Source organism: Paramormyrops kingsleyae, chromosome 11 (assembly GCF_048594095.1).
Source record: "Paramormyrops kingsleyae isolate MSU_618 chromosome 11, PKINGS_0.4, whole genome shotgun sequence".
NCBI classification, from domain to species: Eukaryota; Metazoa; Chordata; class Actinopteri; order Osteoglossiformes; family Mormyridae; genus Paramormyrops; species Paramormyrops kingsleyae.
The window spans coordinates 15,562,555-15,582,232 of NC_132807.1; the positions used below are offsets into that span (position 1 = coordinate 15,562,555).

Below are 19,678 nucleotides of genomic sequence, written 5' to 3' on the forward strand. Positions count from 1 at the left end.
ATTTGACTGAACAATTATATTTTTTTGTTAAGGTAAAATTATATTCAAAAGGCGAAGCAAACATGTGCATATACATGGATGCATGCAGCCAGAAACACACACGTGTGTGTGCAAAGACTATAAAGTATTTCACCACAGTAGCTAATAAATAAGCATTCATTTATTGATCATGAATAATTTAATAACATTACAATGATCATATTTATTTTGTGTGAATCTGACAGCAATTTCTGACAAACCTGAAAGAACACACTAGGTGAACTGTGGACTGTACACAAAATACTTTTCTAGTTTTGTTTAAAAACGGCTAGAAAAATTCAGTAAAATGTAGCACTGTAATATTTACATTTCTCTATGTTACAATGTACATGTAAATAGCAAAATACGCCTTGCTAAACAGATCACCTTACTTTAAAACTACATCAAAGAGAGGCCCTTCCATAAAATTAACATCCAGACTCCTGCAGGGAAAATGCCATAAAAAGAAACGTCCAGCCGTAGCTTTGTGCTTGTATCAATTATAAGAACCCTTTGCCAAAATTTACAGAAAAAAAACCCTCTAATTAAATTACAACTCAGAACCTATTCACATATTGATTTAGTCGCTGTACAATTCTTGGCAGTCCTGACAAATACTAGGAAACTATTTGGCTTCCATTTAAAATTCAGAATGAATGTTGCATAGAATTAGTAACTAAGAACACTCAAAGTGAACAGGTCAAACACTGAAAAGGGAGAGAAGCATGGAGAGAGGAAAAAAATGAAGCCGTATGTCATACTATTAAAAGTAGGTTTTCAAATGCTCAGTGTTATGGGTTTCAAAGGAGGAATAAAGCATTGTCTCTGAAATAAAGCAAGGCTGAGGATCCCATTTACACTTAATGCAAATTGACACAATGTTAATTCTTTTGTAATGAGTTCGCTACTAGACACGCTGTCATTAGTTTCAAAGCAAGGTCGGGGCCCCGGCCCCTCCCTTCGCAGAATATCCAAATGTTTTTGGATACTTAATCTTGATAAGTGATTAGAAACAAAGCAATAAAATGAAGGTCTTTCCCCTAAATGAGGCAACAAACATCACAGCCATCACATTTCATGCACTGATACTATTTCCATCATCACTTACAAGAAGATCACAAAAAAGTGGAACAAGTAAGACAATGGCATAAAGTGTATTGGCTTGTGAGGTAAAAGAACAACCCCTTCAGATCTTCAGCCATCTTTCGTAACCATTAAATCTGTACAGTACAACTTAAAGTGGGTGTTGTCTGAGCATCGATCCCAGACTTTGTCATCAGGTTGGCCTGGACCAGAAAGATGCAGCAGTTTCACCTGATCAGTGGTTCAAAGCCCATTTTAGGCTTTGACAGCTACCCCTACGGGTATATGCTGCAGCAGCTAGATCAAAGCAATGATATGGATTCAAAAGAAGGTTGCCTTCATTTTCCCTCTTATTAACATGGCATTATCCTTTGATATGATGGGGAAAATTGTCATAGCACCTTGAATCTGCAAATTCACCTGCAAATTGCCAAGGGAGATGACACTACAGCCCTGCAGTTAAAAGTAAAAAAAGACAACAACACTGATGCATGTTAAACATTACAAAAGAGGTAAGGCATCATTTTTGTAGTTCAGCACCAAAACGATGTTTGTCAAAGCTTGTGACTGCTCCTCTGTGACAATGCACACTAGCTGAGCTATAAGAAGCTGACTGCCCCTTACTGCTGTGTCTGTGAGTGCTCTAAAGAGGAAGGGGTACACCAGCGGAAGGCTATAAAGCTCACCATGTAACAGAGTTGTGGCCCAACCTGTGCCCTCAATCACAGTCTGGCACCCTGGCAACCGAAACAATAAGCCTACATAGCTAAAAACCTGAGGCCCCTGGAAAGGGATCCAATCACACTTATTACATGACATTATTGTGGCATGCTCTGTGAACTCCACAACTGTGCCCTAAAAAGAGAGTACGCAACTCTCACAGAGCCATAATGCACCATCCACAATGAATCACAGAACATCTAAGGACTCAGCATGTTTGATCTGAAACCAATGCTCGCCCCTTCTGCTGGCACTGGGTGATCACACTAGACTAGGATGGGCTAACATCCAGGCAGAAAGATCACGAGTACAGCACAAGGCCGTGTGAATGGGGTAGCATAGGGTGGTCACTTTAGACCGGCACTTCGGTCTTCTAGCACCATCTGCAGTTTAGAGCATATGTAACACATTTATGCAGGAGTTCAGCAAGATTGTTTGGTTCACAGAAATGGAGGCATATGTTCTTCAGGCTGGATGAAAAGCCCATGGCAGGATATCAGCTCCACAAAAGCCAGATCCTTGTACCTTTAACATCCTACAGTGGGGCTAAGAACAGCCTTTCACAAAAATATTGAAAAAATAAAGCAGTGCAGTTTTTTTTTTCGTTTCTGTTGTTAAAAATGAAATCATCTTTTCTATCATGGGTTACCTGCACCCACTGTATTTCTTTGTCAGTCTCTGAGAGCAGCTTGCTCTGGTTGCTGGTAATTAGGAGTCATTCTTCCTTGTGTTTAAAACTACTGATCGATTCACAGCGTCGACTCCAATGAAGAGTCCAGGATGTCGTCGTGGTGGCTGTTGCTGTTTGAGTCGCTGTCATAGCTCTGGGGGCTCGAGCAGTTAGCAGCTTCTTGAAGTCGCATCAGCATGTTCATCTGGGGAAGGGAAATCAGGATAATGGTTAGCAACATAGGTCTAAGTTAACGAAAATGTTCAAGAAGATTATAGTTAAGCGTTTGTTTACCGTTTACTGATGTGAGGGGGAACTCTACTCCAAGACAAGCACAAACCTGACTGTACTCTTAAATATCATTAATCAAGTTCATTGGCTAAATATCCATATAAGACTTCCCACTCTGGCAAAAATAAGGACATCCTGTCAAATCTCCTCTGTATACAGTAACTGAAACAGGGGTTACACTGACTGAGAAGGGGCTGTTTTGAGTGAAACACACAGCTACACTGACGGCATAACCAGAGGCCCGACTGGGACATGAGCGGCTATTCATTCACCAGAGGGTCACCCTCCGCGTCGCTCGGGGGGATCTGCTTGCTGTGGCCTTCCCGTGAGATGGAGTAGCCGTCGAAGCCCACGTCTTCGGGGCGCAGCTGGAGCAGCGGGGGCCACTCGTGCTGCTGGGGGCTAGCGGCCCAAGGGTAGGTGTCCATGACCCACTTGGCTGGGTCTTCCCATGGTGACCTTCTTCCATACAACTGTGAGATCGAGAAAGGCACCAGATTAACAACCAAACTGATCTCTGAAAATGCAATCACAAGCAGGACTAACACATAATACATTACTGCATGTCAGTTACGGTGGTGGCTCTGTGATCGACATGCTGTAGCTGTAGTGCTGTTACTTAGACTCAATTACTCCAGGGCCCCTGGACACTGGCTGAGCCTGTGCACTGACCCCAAGACTTGCTCTCACCTGTACGTGTGTCTATGTGTCTCATGGAGAGCAAGAAGGGACATGCCAAATTCCCCACAGGGTAGAAGTATCACTATTTTATTTGCTCAGCCGTATTCATAAAGAAATCACAATAATTCTACTTTTGGTCATTACGGCATAATTATACCATGGTGCTGCTAAATTCCTAAATCTGATAGGTCAGAAGGATGTTGATTAATCATTTATTACCACTCATGTAGTGCCCTTCAGGCTGATCACAATAGTATATCAATGCACTATTACAACATTACTTAAAATTCCACACATAGAACACAATTTAAAATTATCAGGAACGAAACAAAAATGCTTAATCATTAACGGAAGAAGTGTAGTAGTTCTACCAATAAATGCATTTTCAGCTCGTAAACATGAAAATAATGTATTTTGCTACAAACGTATAATGCAGATGTGTCGTAACCATGGCATAAGCGGTTTAATGCGCTCCAAGCTTCACATTATATGTTTTTAAATGCACTCCGTAAAGGCAACCTTACTTAACAGTGGCTCAAACAAGATAGTCGCCTGTTTACACATTTACCGTGCTGGAAATTAACTACTGACAAAAACTTAATGGTCAATTTTGTACTTTTGTGCCTCGTTATATGTTTGTAACTACTGTAAGACTGACAGGGCTGATGATGAGTCTAGGGTGTTATTGTGCCTATAAAACCCGCATGAATGGTCATTCATTTCTTCTCAAAAGCAGCTTGGTTATATGTTATGCCACAGATACAGACATTCATAGCACTAAAAAGACCAGACATTGAAAACTAGAAAATGCATGTTCTTACATCTATTACTATGCATGTGTACATTACAGTATTAAGTTAAATTACATATCAAACATTAGATATCTAAGAAAAACTATATAGCTGGAAGTACATACCACTAGTGTCAGCCATTAATAATAATAAGGGCTAAATCAGGCGCCATATTCATTACCTGTAGGCCTTCCCGCACAGCCTCCAGCATGTATGGGATGATGGAATAGTTCCACAGGTCTGTGAACCACACCCTAGAGCCATCAACATCAATGGGACAAGACAGGAAGAGCCGTGGTCCTGCAAACAATTAAAAGCCAGTTAAAGAATTCAGAGGGCAAACCATGTTTAAGCATAGCCCTTAACAATCTGAAGTGTCATTTAATACTGGCGAAGAATAGTAAAGAGAACAGTACGGCCATTACATTTACAAAGTACAGCTGTACATTTACATTCACAGCATTTGGCAGACGCCTTTAGCCGGACCGACTTACAAAAGTGCTTAGAAGTCTCATCAGTGAATTCATTCTGATACTGGTTCAATAGAACCCGGCTAAGAATAATATCACTCTACAAAAACTCTTTTGGCAAGAAATACATATGTCTCAGTATAAAAGTGCTAAGTACTTCCAAAAGAGGCAGGTTTTTAGTCGTCGTTTGAGGCGTCCAGTGACTCAGTTTGGACATCCAGGGGAAGTTCATTCTACCACTGACAGACTGGCCAGTTAAGACATCACAGTCACATTGATTCATACTTATCGCCTTGGGTCCAGATGTAGGACCTGGTTGTTTGATAAAAATTGTATAGCCACATTTGGGAATAATCCAGGATGGGCCACCAATTCCAAAAATATATGTCTTCCTAAGAATAAAAATTATAGAGCTTTTCATTTAATACAACACTGCCAACAATATTGCCATGACGAATTGCTACCGATAATGAAAATTCTGACAGATATAGTTGCCCAAGAACAAGTGTCCATGACCCATTTGGCTGGGTCTTCCCAGGTTGCCTTTTTACCATACAACTGTAAGATCCAGTATAGTGAAAACTGCATTCTACTGCATATCTATTTTTCTCACCAATGGTGACATCAGAAGAACTGTGAGCCTCCAGAAAGCGGTTGAGGTGGTGCCAGACACGGGGGATCCAATCAATAATCTTGACCAGCTCCGTGTTCCGCGTGCGGCTGCTGATTTCTGTCTCAATCAGCTTCCGCCGCAGGAACCGGCCCAAGAAACCCTTTACTGGCTCCATGTGATTTGCACACAGCACCCACCTGAGACATGTTCAGAAAATCCAATTTCAGACTCTCTACACCAAGTACTACAGAGTTTTTGGATAGAGCTCAACAGAAAAACAAACAATGCCCTCTAGTGGATAGATATGTAAAGCGCAAGTTTAATTACCATCATAGAATGACTATATTAAATCAATTCTAATTAAAATGATAAATAAATGTTCTATATATACATACACAGACATAAGGTAAAATTTTTCCTTTTTATGAGTAACTTATCATAACATTATGAGTAATTCCTTTGGTGAATTATTCTCAAGACATCCATAATGACCACGCTGTTGGATTACATAAAACACATCTACATATAAATAAAAGATGTCTTTGAAGCAATCCACATCCTTCCAAACAATTTGTGGGTAATACTGGTTAATTAGATATCTAATGAACCAATGAGATACAATAAATTACCTGAAATTGTGGTGAAGCTGTAGATTTGGAGTGGAAGAAGTTGCCTGGTTCATTGTGCCAATTATATAAGGGCTGAAGACAAAAATTTAAACAGGATGGTGTTAAGAGCCACAAGCTAAGAGCAAGTAATGCTATTAAATGACAGGAAGGGATGCATTCGTGAATAGCCTATAATTCAGGTTCTTCTACACATGAATGATTATACAGAGCAGAGGCAGAGGGTCCTTACCATCGATGGTACTTGCAGTTGAGCAGACTATTAAATATTTCCCCCAGTGAACTGACATGATGCAGGTTGTCCAGAATCACGACCAGGGGCATGTCTACTGCATGGCTATCGGTGCTGCACTGATCAGCGAGATTGGACAGGTACTGTCGCAGTTCCTGGATTGGTCAGAAGGTCAGGCAAGTTAGATATAAACACAATTTTGGATTAGACCTCTGGAGTTATATGCGAAGTAGTGCACAAGTATTAAACAGAAATGACATAAATATATCATCAATATGCATTAATTATACTGCTAGAAAATAACTTGGACATCTTCAAATGGACTAGATAATTGTTACTTATGCATATAAATAATAGTTTGTGATTTAGGATAAACTACAGTTCCACCCAACACTCTATGAACGTTAGATACTCTTCAGGCTTTTCACACAAGCAAATGAGTGAGAATTTCTGAAAGCGGCCCACACTTTACAGAAAGGTATGGCATATGCAGGAGTTGTATACAGGGATGAGTAAGATATACACTCCTATAGTCACAGCGCAGCATCTGCCTAATGGGTGTACAAACTGGCAGAGAGGCATCAGTACCTTGCTAGACTTGTGGTCCACATTGAAGGTAGCGATGATTCCATCGAGCAGCTTGTGGCCTTCCCGCAGCACCATGTACTCAGCCAGCTGGTTGGCCAGAAAGGTCTTGCCAGTGCCACTGGGGCCAGAGAGGATGATGCGTCTGTGCTCCTGCAGCAGGGACACATATCGCTGCAGCATTTGCTTGGGAATGAGCGTCTCAAACACCAGGTTGTCCTGACTGTGGACCTCCACTCCTGCAGGGGGGGGCAATAGAGCACAATATCAGACAAAGAACAGGCTGCTGAAATGGTCAATCGATGCTGCTAAAATAATTTTAGTTACGGGTGCATTTAATTTTTGCTTGTTGCTACAGGAGAAATGGCCGGAAGGCAAGAAATGCAGCTCTGCTTTCCGGTGATCAGACTGAATGGCAAAGATAAATAATTTCGCCTGTAAGCCGCCAGCCCCCTAGGTTATGTGTCAGTGGCAAAATGCCACTTAGGTGTGCGTGAGGAAACTCACAATGAGAACATGTAGAGAAATGTTTACTCGCAGTTGCAACATGATGTCATGAGACTGGCCTCCTTAAGGTCATTTCTCACCAAATGCGGTAAAAATTCTCCTGCACACAGAAACCCATTGTTTTCTACAGCTTAAACATTGCTGTGGCAGCTTTCCGCTGTGCCAAGAGAAGCACAAGCTCAGTGCATGGTGCAGGGAACTCACGCACCCAAGTTCACATTTTTGAGCTTTTATGTACTGTGATCTGATGTATTGTTGGTTCAGCCAATAGGAAGTCCATGGAAGAAAATGGAGAATATGACTGTCTTGGCAGTATGACTGCACAGTAAAACATGAATCACAATTTTCACTCACGATTCTTGAGCAATATTTCTCACATCATCATCATCATCATCATTATTATTATTATTATTATTATGCATTAAATATTATTATGTAGTGGAGATAGACACTTAAGCCTCGTCTGCTCTCTATTATAGCACCTGTTTGTCTGCCTCCTCTTCCTGTCATATACATTACATAAACACAGTCATGATCACTGCCATTCTACCTGCTTATCTCACGTGCACCTTCCTGACATCTGTCTAGTGAGTGTGTGCTCGGTCTGGCACAAATGCCCAGCGCCTTCCGTGTTCACTGAAAAAGCCTCCTTAGACTGAAAACTACACTTTTAAAAATAACCGTGTAAATATAGAATATTTCTTGAAATAATAAATTAATGTAGACTCAATTCAGCTAAAAAAATGATGAATTATTACCAAAAACGCAATTTTAAACTCATAAGAATCACAGGAATGGGGTATTAAATTCAAATTTTTTTGCCAGGAAACCTCAAATCCCTGTTCATGCTACTGTTCTCATGGTATAAGAAATGCTGCATGCTTTAATATTCATAAATGGGGTGGGGTACGTCCTGTAGACATAGGGGAAGAGCATTCAGAAAATGGCTAAGCTACAGTACATGGTGGTGTGAGGGAATTCAGAGTGGAGAACTGGGGTGTGGCACCTTTGAGAAACACGGAGATGGTATCATTCTCGCCCACGAGATACCCGCAGGGCAGCAGCTCAGGAGTTTCTGCTCCACTTGTGCGCCGGATATCCCCAATACTGTATCCGGCTACGCTGTCTGAGTTCAGGCCTAATTGACTCACAGGGTCCACATGGATGATGTACTCCTGGAGAAAGTTGGGCAGATATCAGACCACCGAAAGCCCATTCACATTACACGTCTGGGTCATGGTTTCTGCCATGAGAATCTGTTTCTGCTGTTACCTTGAAGAGACGCCTGACCACCCCATCCAAAACATCCCACTTGGTTTTGCCGCTAACTCCAATACAGCCAATCAGGAACTGACGAGGTCGACATTCCTAGATGGCATCAACAACAAATTAGTACACAAGCTTGACATGCTAAAAACCAAAATGGCAGCCATGTATCAAAATGCCAATTTCAGGGTTTAGTTTCAGAACGCCTCACCTCCTTCCACTTAACATCTTCTTCCAGGCTGACCATGACCTTGACATGGCGACCCTCTTTGCGTGTGCTGCCATCACCATTGTCATCTAACAGCATGTCTAGGAAGACATCATGTGTTACCAAGGGGGAAGCGAGAGCCTAACACAGAGAAAGTGGCTACTTGCATACAAGCACACAGATAGACACACACCAAGGCTGGTGGACTCGGTCAGGCTGAGGCTGTGCTGGGATGCTGCCACCGGGGGGTGCGATGAGGAGATGGACACCTGCGAAGGCGCCCGGCTGCAACTGCCATGATTCTCTGATTTCAGACGATCGTTCTCAGCCTTCAGCTTTTCAATCTCGCACTAGAGGGAAGAAAAAAGATCTGGTCAGCCAATCAGATGCTCTGCTTTTAGAACAAGGTCCAGATTCAGGCCCTTGCTAAATGTGGCTATACTGTGTGAGACAGGCTCCGCATCTGTGTGGGGTTTGAGTGCCAGCCCCCCATCCCACCTGCATGCGGTTCATAGCCTCTCGCAGCTGGTCCAGCTGGTGGGCGGAGCTAAGGGCCTCCAGCCGGATATCAGTCAGCTTCATCTCCTTGTCTCGCAGTTCACTGCGCAGCTGCATGACTGTCTCAGCCTCGCTGTCTGTGCACTCTGAGATGCTGCAGTATGCAGCAGGGGTGGATACAAAATGTTTCACATGTGGCACAAAATCAGCCAAACATCAATATTACAATCACAAAATGACCACTACACAATGATCACTGAATAATCATTAAATTATCAACATCTCACTCTAATAATAATATTTTCAAAGAGGCAGCACAGATCACTCACAGAAGAACTGACAGAAGACCAATGTAATATAAAAATACTGGACATGAAGAATAACCTATAGATATTAATTTGTAAATTGTGCTACATATCTACTGGGGAAAAAATAAGCGAAATCATCAACAATATCTCAACAGACAATCAACGCTTTTATATGACATTGGGAAACATTACACAACTGACTTAAAATGACTCCTGATTTGTGCTCAGAAGATTGATTAACTTGTGCCGGCTTGGCAGATTGAGCAGCATCTCCAGTGAGCATTAGAGGGTCAGCAGAGCAGGGGCCACGTACAGAGAGTTGGAGTGGGAGTTCCTCAGCACAGGTGTGGAGGTGGCAGAGCCATTGTGGGGGAGCTTCGGGGAGGAGGGCAGGGATGAGTCTGTCATCTCCTCGATGTCAGAGTGCGAGGACGCAGACTTGGGCGATTTCTTGCTGAAGGCCTGCTTGAAGGAGCTCCGCAGCTGCAGCAAAGAGATGATGCAAAGGCATGAGAATGTGGGCCACCACACAGCAGGCCTTCTGCTTTAACAAAGCCGGTACTATCAAATAAACATCTGGCACAAGGTAGGAAAAGGAAAAGAGAAAACAACGTATTCCGAGATGTTGGGTGCCCAAAATTTAAATACTGTGGTCTCAGGGTTTCAGTCATATTTTGAACAGTAGGTAAACTTAAAGTTGTAAGCTTGAAATCACCATCAATGCATTATTATTAATATTCAACAATTACCCTCTGGGCACTGCTTTACATTTTATTACTATACTAAAATTCTCAACGCAAAACCAAAAGTCTGAAAACTAAGGAAATATGTTCTAACAAAGTTAACAACATAAATCAGCAGGGTTATTTATCCAATAAGAACTGAAAAACACTGATATTTACAACAGATGGAGTCACACGGTGTACAGAACCAAAAGGAAAGTCTGTCTAGAAAGAAGGTAGTAAGGTTAGTAACCTAAAATGCACTGTTAGTTGGGTTAAGTGGTTTGTGATAACAGACATCTTACCTCATACACCTGCCACATGAAGCGAAAGCACAGAAGAAGGAAAAAAACAAAAAAGACACAAAAGACAACACAAATTGAGTCTGAGACATGGCCAGGTCTTTTACATGCAGGTGTCTGACTCTAAATCATTTGAAAATGGCTAAATTACACATCAAGACCTTTTCTGCACATGACAACTTCTCAATAAAGTTTAATTCAGAAGAATTCAGAGATCCAAAACTTACTCTGGCCCAAGCTAGAGCCTCAAGTTCTCAGCTACGGTAAGCAGTAATGGTGTAAACAGAGTTCATTCAAAACACAAATTCACAAATCAGTTAACACCCTTATGCAAAGCCAAACCTTAAGGCCACCACAAAGTGGTCCTTAGCCTCTTTAATGCACAGCTAAAGCCAGGAATCTAAGTCTGAACAACAAAATACACAGGCATCTCACTGACAATGAGAGATAAAAACCACCTGAGCTCAGTCACAAACTGACTCATCCACTGAGATCCCTGCAATGAGCTCCAGGGGAAATGAAGGTCAGACTGAATCCTGGGGACGTTAGACCCCATTAGAATGAAGCAAAATGTCATAAATGATCACAACGTCAGAATTCTAATATGGTACAACTATGTACTACAGCATAAATAATTGGCACAGAGCTGAATGGGAACTGGGGGATATCTGCACTGGCTCTCCTGGTCCCCCAGTAGGTTTGCACTCTGCTCAAGCATTATGACTAGGCGGCTACAGCTATCCTCATCAGACAGTACTATAGGAGCACAGAGATTCCAAACAAGTAAACAGGTCTTTAACCATGAACTATGATAGGTCCCTGATCTGTATGTACACCACAATGTAAGAAAGGAAACCCTTAGCGGTTATGATCAATTAAATTCAAGCCGCAGGTCTGATGTCACAAGACCGAAGCTAAACAAATCTCAAATACCTTTGTGCTTTGTGTTGCTTACAGAGATCAGTAAACATATTATTCCCTTTTTAATGTAAGATTATACTGTACACAGTTACTGTTTTGCTACTCCTTTTGTGCAGGACCGAAAAACTTTGCAACTAAAAACCACAATCGATACAGGGACTGGTGACACTCTGTGCTACAATGAGAAACACTGCTGCATCATTAAAGCTTAAAGCACAGCCAGCTGAATGGGAATGACTGTTTGCCATGATGATTATCGCTGGACTGGCCCTCTGCAATCAGCAGGAGCGTTGAAGCTCAGATGCATAATAAACTGGTATGAGCACGGTCTCCATCTTCTACCTAAGAGTTCCTGTAAATTTATTTTTAGACAGTGTGTCGCTTTGAGGGTTAGGTTACCTGGTCAAATCCTGTGGTTGGCAGAGTGATGCCATCACTGGGACCTTAACCCCAAGTGCTCGAGGGGTGATGGATGCTAAGCCAAACACAGGTTCTGACCCCAAGACTTACATGTCTGTGAGTCCCATGGAGAGTGAGATGAGATATGCGAAAACCCAATTTACTATTCTATTCCTGAAGAAGGCAACTGATCAGAAACATGAAGATGAAAGCCCAAAAGGGTAGCGTTTCATTTCAAGGGCTATGTCTTGAGGGCCATAAGTATATGATAAACAGAGACAACCTAGACACTGAACAGCTCAGTGAGGTAAGTGAGAGATGGTACAGAACAGGCAACAGATTCAAGGACAAAATGACCTGGGCAGAGCTATGAAGTGAGACCTGAAGAGGGGGGCGGCGAAGGGGGGGTTGGACTCACCCAGTTCTTTTTCTTCTTCTTGTTCTTAGCGTCTGAGTCCACATTGCTGCCAACACTGGAGTGGCTGGTGGCGCTGTTGATGCTGGAAACGCTGTCCGATGAGTGCTGCCTGCGTATGCGCAGATCCGGATGCGGCGTGCCATTACCGGGGGCTGTGAAGGGAGTGTATGTTTATCATCTCTATGTTTCATATTAGGTTAAACATCTGACATTCATATGACCGTTTACACAATGACATAATTGCAGCTTTTCCCAACAATTTTGCCCTAAACCCATGCAATGAGCTGCTATGACTGACTAACCCTAACCCTAACCCTAACCCTAAGCCCAACCCATGAGCGAAGGCATCATCTCAGGTTTACAGCTTCCCTCTTACTGATATGCACAAAACACATGCTGACAGGGGTACATAGAAGAAAGCTTAACAACTAAGAAAAACAGTTTTCGCTGCAATAATTGAAGTACTACTAAAAGGTAGTAGTACTTTTAATAATTTTTTTCTTGGTTTCCTAGTTTTTAGCTTATAAGCATAGAAATTAGGATCTCAGAATGCTCCATTCTAAAAGAAATAATGAGCTGCATCCAGAATCACAAACTTACACTCCAAACATTAGGCTAAAAAAGTGATCGGAATGACCGAAACCCAAACATTCCTCAAACAGTACCCAGAATACCCAGTTGCATACCACATCCAGCCAAACTGGGAAGTAAACATTCTTCAATCCAATAATTCCAGTGGCATGAAGGGGTGCAGCTTTTGAAGAGGTAGTCAACTAAACTAAAGGTAAAACTTGATGATGCTCAGATGTGCATTAATTAATGACGGTGCTTAATGATTGGTGCACAGAGCTGCCGCCCGCTCACCTTTACAGCTCAGCTCAGGAGTGTTTATGACGCCGTTAATGGCGGCCTGCGCAGCAGCGTTCTGCTTCTTCAGGAACTCAATGGTCTTCCTCAGCTCATTTAGCTCAGAGTCCTGCCAAAAGCATGAGATTTCACGCACAAACAAGCTCCTTTGCTGCCCTTAAGTGTCCCACAGAGTCACCTTTTGTTAAATGACTGGCAACATGGATGTGACGTGATCATAATGAGCAGTGGAGCAACTGGATCATAGAGTTTGCTGGGATCTCTCTCTTTACCTTCTGCTCTGCTGTCATGGTGAGGCTCTGAAGCCGGATGGTCATGTTTGCCAGGCTCTGCTCAAATGCTGCCACCAGGTGAGCCTGCAAACAAACCACAATACGTCGTCAGCCTGCCTGCTCAAGTGAGTGTCTTCAACGCCACGTGGTTGTAAGCATGTTGCACGTAAGAGTTTGCATAACGGCTGTATCCTAGCTGCCAGGGTACTGAGAAAGTGTGTGTTCCGGGGAACACAGGCCCACACAAATGCTTTCATACTTCAGTCTGCATGCTCTGCTCATCCGGAAAGTGGCAAAACACCTATGTTGCTTTCTGCTACCTTAGTTTCCCTTTGAACCTGTGGATAAGGTACCAGCACCTGGACAGGTGTCTGTTAGCAGCCAGACCTGCCAAATCAACCATCAAACAAAGGTGGGGCTCTGTGTTGCTGCCTGTTTGGACTTGGCCTCCATAAGCCTACACAGGCTTCAGAGTGGCACACTTCTGGTACCACATAGAAAATCTGAGACTATATGGTGCAGCTGAGACACAGAGAGCCTCTCCTAGAGAAGAGAACATCTACCTTACAGAAGCGATAGAGAGAGCCTTGATGATGAGAAAATAAACATCAATATTAATGTCCTGGACTCTCGACTGTTGCCTTTCTCAGGTGCAATAATTTATCTCACATGCAATAATTCATGCACAATATTCCTCTTATACTTCTATACTATGAATTGTAATTGCTATATGCTATTTATTTCATTTTATCATTTTTGTCCCTTAAATTTTCTTTAGCTTGTATAGTTTTATAGTAGTTTTTACAGGATAACCCAAATGTCATCTCATTGTAGCTATACAGTGACAATAAAGATATCTTAGCTTGTATCTTGTACACACACACACCACACACACATATATATGAAATCCATTACTGGAGCATATCTATGTACTCAAACATAAGTGGAACAAACAACATCCTTTTGCAAAAGCACACCCACCCAAGATGTGTGTCTGGAGGTGTGGTGATGAATCAGAGCTGCAGTGGTGAGTCTGAGGCCATGACCAGACAGAAGCACTATTGTGAAATAATATAAGGCACCACTGCGGGGAGCTGACAGATGCTGACACATGTCCGATGGGTTGAGACAGAAGGGTAGAAGTATCCAGGAGACGTGCTTCAAGGTGTGTGTGTGTGGGGGGGGGGGGGGTGGTTCTCTGATTCACCTTTATACTCCCATAATCTAGGTGAGTCACAATAAAATGGCCCAGAGAGATGGGAAAATAGAGACCTTTCAGGCATCGAGCTGCTCGATGTGTCAAAAGGATTAAAGCACTATGCTATGGTGCTTTACAAACATACAACTGTAAACAGTGGTTATATTTCAACTGACTCTGAAATACCACAATTATCAATTCAAAACATGTAACAGCACATGGGCTACACAAAAGGGGCTGGTTTTTGATTCATGCATAAGCCAGGAGCTGAACTGGCCAGTTCTGAATAATCGAAAAACCATAGAGGACTGATAGTGTTGACTGCTGAGGGTTTAACTCTGAGCTCAAAGGAGCACAGAACCGCAGTAACGGCTCTGGTGACAGGTTAGCCTGGGTTACGCAATGTGCCATCATATGTGTGAATGACGCACGGAGGAAGCACCATGTCAACCCAGAGACCTTTCTGATGGAGAGAGGATGGCCTGCAAGGGTAGTGACTTCCAGCCTGTTTATGTCAGCACAGCCGTTACTACTGTACACCACCTGCTACACCGGCTGAGATGGTAACATACACTTACATGTTCATTAAAAAGAAACATTTTATTGACAGGTATCATTACAAGATAAAGATTAATTGAACTTTTCTGGCACTGTTGAGTGTTCCTTGTGTTTTGATTAAATCTACCCTATAATTCATCATCCAGTCAGAAACAAGTCATCCCAGAACAAACGCTACACCCAGTACACTGACAAGGCACTACAGACACAAAGACAAACATTATCCTGTGTCTGAGAGTTTTGGCTGATCTGGCAAGATGCGCGATGTGCAGCAGCACTCGTGTGTGTAAGGCACTGACCATGAGTTGTCATTTGCAGTTGCATTTAGGGCTGCACAATATTGGAAAAATGTCAAGAATCGCAACGTGAACTTTTTACAATATTGCCATTTTTATAAAGTAAAACAGGAGTTCAAAATTTACCCAGAACAAACCACAGCCAAATAGAACTTATTATCTACTACTGGTGGCGTTTTCACGAGTTTTATTTTTGTATTAATAATAAAAAAGTTGCAACATGACATGTTTGATTTTATTTACCTTACTTGACATTGCATAGCCTGTAATGTGATTGATGTGCATGTGCACATCGCCATGGCGATGCTGAAATGATATATCGTGCAGCCCTGGTTCCACTTAATTACTAAATGGCTTTTGTTACTTACATTTGCACTCAGCTGAGTTGTTAGGGCAGACACCTTTTCCTGGGAAGCGTCCAGCTCCCTCCGGAGCTTACGGATCTTAAAGTGAGAGACAAGCACATTTAGTAAACATCCACGGGTCTGAAATGCTATCTGTATGACACACAGCCATGTGGCCAAACAGGCAAGCCAGGAACAAAGCAAGGAAAACCCAAATTTCAGATGAGCCTCCATCTTTTTTCTCTAACAAGGGAATATGAAAAGGCCAATCTAAACAGCCTTACCTCTGACTGTGACTTCTCTTCAGGCTGCGAAAAAAGAGAAATCAGGTTATTCCACTGACACAGGTGGAAAAAGATGTGAAATGGACAGCACATGTAGGAGCGCGCTCCAGGAACTGCGCACACAGACTCGGCATATTCCATTTCAACCCCAGGCTACAGAAGCACACAAAGTACAGCAGCCCAGGCAAACTGTAACTTAGTACTAAACTGACGCCCCGGGTGCAATATTTCCTCTTAATTAATAGGTACAGGATACAACACAGCATAATTAGTGGATCTGCTGATTCCATATATGCTTGTGGTAGAGGGGTGAGATTTACAGTGTTCTCTCTTATTATCAGGTCCCTCACTGAACAATAAAACTTAGAAGAAAAAGAAAGACTCATACAAAACCAGTTGAATGGCTTTTGAAACACCAGCCAGTCAAATAAGCCCCCCCACCCGTTATGATACACCTTCCCCCATACGGCTCAGATGACAAACCCCCTGGACACATTCGTACTCTTTGCCTGGATTACACGCTACGTCATTTTTCACCAGGACAACATCATATTGAGACTCACGGAGTTTTAAAAATACGGGAATGATTATTACAACAATGACTCTTTACGGCTTGCAAAATAAAAATGAATATTATATGAAAATGATCAGTTTTCGGATCAGCTGTCAAACAGGCCCCAGGAGCACCAAAGCCAAACACGGGGTGCGCCATTCCAGCGGCAGCTTAAAGCGGCTTTGCAAATGCTCATTACAGACCCCCATCACCCTCCCTGGTTTATTCTATTGAGCTCACATAGCATGGGGGGGGGCGCAAAAAGATGCTATCTAAGGTGTCACCAAGCCAGGGTCCACCCTAAAACCATTATTAACAATAGCTTCAGATGCAGGTATGACTGTGATTGGGCTCGTCAAACACCGGAAAACATGCCAAGACGGCACAAAGACCCGCAGATCAGCTTTCACCGCACTAACACACGCACATCCGCGTTATGCCACTCACTGCACGTCATTTTCAACATTTTCCATATTAGACAGTTTCTAGTCCATAAATACTTCTGATAATTAAACTAAATATTAATTATGAATAACCTCCTGATAAATATAAGCAGGTAAATCATTTTTCATTGATAACTAGATTTCAAGTACTTTTATAAGCTCATCAAATGCACTGAACTATTTAGACTAAATTACTGCAAAGCCACTCCAAAGCATACGCAATAAAAAAAGATAAAACCCAAAGACAAAGATTAAATCTCAATCTCCAAAGCAAAGCTGCCCTACCGTGGCATCCCAGGGCTTGAATGCGCCTGCGATGGAGACGGCAGGCATCATTTCCACCCTCACCACAGCCTGCTTCAGGCTCTACAGCAGCGCTAATATCCAGCAGACCTGACAGAGCAATCTTAGTCACCTACACAGCCCAAAACTCGCCCTGAGAACAACTGATGACTGCAGTGTGAAGTCAGTTAGGGTAACAGTCATTTCGGCGGCTCATGTTCATGTGGGTGGAGCCAATGGGCCACGTCTTTGGGGTGCTGGAACCAGTCAGCATAGCATCGTTCAATCGGGATAATAACTAGCTGTTATGAAAAGCTGAGCGACGGTAGGCAGCCTTGCCAAATGCATTCAATTGCTCCTTTTCTGGATTTTCTCTGAGCGCCAGAACTGCCAAAACATTCAATAAAATAGAACACACTAGAACGTGCATTTATTGGACTGTGCTTCATTATTCAGTTCACCTCAAGTCTTGACAAGTTTAATACAGTTTTTTCCAGCCATAAACAGGTCTTCAGGGCTCCTGTGTGCTGCATTTAGAATCAGGCAACGCAAAAGGCTTAAAAAGTCCATGAGAATCTGGTACTCTATTAAACTGGCACTGCACGTCATTTCTAGTTGAAATGACATAGGATGATGCATATTCACTAATGCGCACGATCATACCACATGGAAACTCACCGTTGAGTAGATTGAAGAGGTGCTTGACACGAGAGAGAGGGAAGAGCCATGAACTGGAAAGATCAGAAAGACAAAAAGCATCTTAATGAGTTGGGAGGCAGTAAAGGAACTGGTTTGATTGATGCAGCAGGGCTCGATGGCCCGCGTGTCATGACAAAATACTCCTATGATCATCATCTTCCATTTATGCCAAAGTAGTCCTTCTGTTTTTTGTACCAGATGTGACAGCCTTTGATCACACCCCACATCTAAGAGTCCTGGCTGTCCCGTACCCTTTCGGCAGCTCACGATTCACCCCCCCCCCCCCCCCAGGCCAGAGGTAGCCTACTCACTATAGCTGACTGTGAGCCCCCCATACGCTGCTCTGACCCAGTCATCTCACCATAATGATTTAGCCCTTGTCAGTGTCACTTAGGTCTTCATCCCTGCCCATTTCTACTGCATTAACGACGTCAACTATGAGTAGCTAATTGCTTGCTTCACACTAACACATGCTTCACAGGTGTGGTCATAAAGTTTTATACATACATATATTTTTTTTGCGTTCTGCCCTCAGAAAATTTCCATGAGCGCCTGCATGCTGCTTTGAGCTGCAGCCACATAATTGGCTATTTGCACTAATCACTAATCACTAATAGGTACACCTAATAAAATGGTCATGAGTGTATATAATGAAATTTATATAAAACATAGGCAATTAAGAAGCATTTTCAAATGTAGATAAAATTTCCAATTAGTGTGCTTCTGTGGTCAAATGGCACAGAAAGGGAAGCAGCACCATTATGAAATCCTTCACCAAACCCCTGTCAACAGCCCCATCACGCGTGACTAGATAACTGTGCGCTTTCCCCCTGAGAGCTGCTGCTGGAGGTGTTCCCTCACGCTGTGTGCTCTCAGTCCCATTATATTTCCTCACCATAAAAGTTTCCCATTTTTAACCTGGCCTGTAATTAGATATCTCCCTCAGGAAAGAGGCCAGCCGGAGAGGCGGCAGCACAAAAGCGGCAGAGTCAACAGCCAGGCGTGTAATAAGCGATCTGCCCCCCCCCCCCCAGGTACCAGTCAGCTATATCGTGTCAGCAAGTTCACAGGCTCCTCTTCCCATCTCTCTACAGAGGGATACCGATCCGCCTTTAGGTGCAGGGTGAAAGGAGAAGCATGACAGTGAACACCCAGCTGTGCAGGGCTAAAGACTGGGACCATAAGCTCAGGCATGGTCTATATACGGACCCAGTCACCATGCTTGTGGCTATGGCCTTATGACTGCAGGTAAGACAGACATATGGACACTGGGGTGCACTAGAGAGAATGTCTTCATCGCTGAGCTGAGTTTTGATGGGGGGGATGCAGGATTTTTCCCACATTCAGACAAAAATCCCCTGAGCTACTATATGAAATCAACACCTGCACGCAGTCAAACAAGAAGCCCGCCTGCTGGATTTAAGCGGACTAAACGGCGCTTTCAGGCCTGGCCTCAGTCCAAATGATAAAAGCAGTTTGCTGGGATGGGGGGGGGGGGGGCATCCAAAGGCTCACTTCTCGCTTGTGGGAACATCTCCAAATGCCGGCATGCC

At 43.0% G+C, this 19,678-nt stretch overlaps 1 protein-coding gene across 8 annotated transcripts in view; it reads right to left on the minus strand.

Annotated features, from left to right (window-relative positions):
* Nucleotides 1-142: 142 nt before the first annotated feature.
* Nucleotides 143-19,678, minus strand: part of nav2a (neuron navigator 2a) — a 169,140-nt gene continuing 149,604 nt past the window's right edge. For all 8 annotated transcript variants that reach the window (XM_072718114.1, XM_023817415.2, XM_023817430.2 and 5 more), the window contains 19 exons: nucleotides 18,105-18,157; nucleotides 16,149-16,172; nucleotides 15,889-15,963; nucleotides 13,469-13,552; nucleotides 13,194-13,305; nucleotides 12,330-12,481; nucleotides 9,881-10,050; nucleotides 9,260-9,413; nucleotides 8,955-9,111; nucleotides 8,765-8,862; nucleotides 8,560-8,655; nucleotides 8,294-8,462; nucleotides 6,784-7,019; nucleotides 6,196-6,350; nucleotides 5,967-6,038; nucleotides 5,338-5,534; nucleotides 4,436-4,554; nucleotides 3,055-3,255; nucleotides 143-2,696 (listed from right to left, as the gene is read on the minus strand). In XM_072718114.1, the coding sequence (XP_072574215.1) occupies nucleotides 2,571-2,696; nucleotides 3,055-3,255; nucleotides 4,436-4,554; nucleotides 5,338-5,534; nucleotides 5,967-6,038; nucleotides 6,196-6,350; nucleotides 6,784-7,019; nucleotides 8,294-8,462; nucleotides 8,560-8,655; nucleotides 8,765-8,862; nucleotides 8,955-9,111; nucleotides 9,260-9,413; nucleotides 9,881-10,050; nucleotides 12,330-12,481; nucleotides 13,194-13,305; nucleotides 13,469-13,552; nucleotides 15,889-15,963; nucleotides 16,149-16,172; nucleotides 18,105-18,157 (2,450 nt within the window). In that variant the 3' untranslated portion in view covers nucleotides 143-2,570. The remainder of the gene's footprint in view (nucleotides 2,697-3,054; nucleotides 3,256-4,435; nucleotides 4,555-5,337; nucleotides 5,535-5,966; nucleotides 6,039-6,195; nucleotides 6,351-6,783; nucleotides 7,020-8,293; nucleotides 8,463-8,559; nucleotides 8,656-8,764; nucleotides 8,863-8,954; nucleotides 9,112-9,259; nucleotides 9,414-9,880; nucleotides 10,051-12,329; nucleotides 12,482-13,193; nucleotides 13,306-13,468; nucleotides 13,553-15,888; nucleotides 15,964-16,148; nucleotides 16,173-18,104; nucleotides 18,158-19,678) is intronic.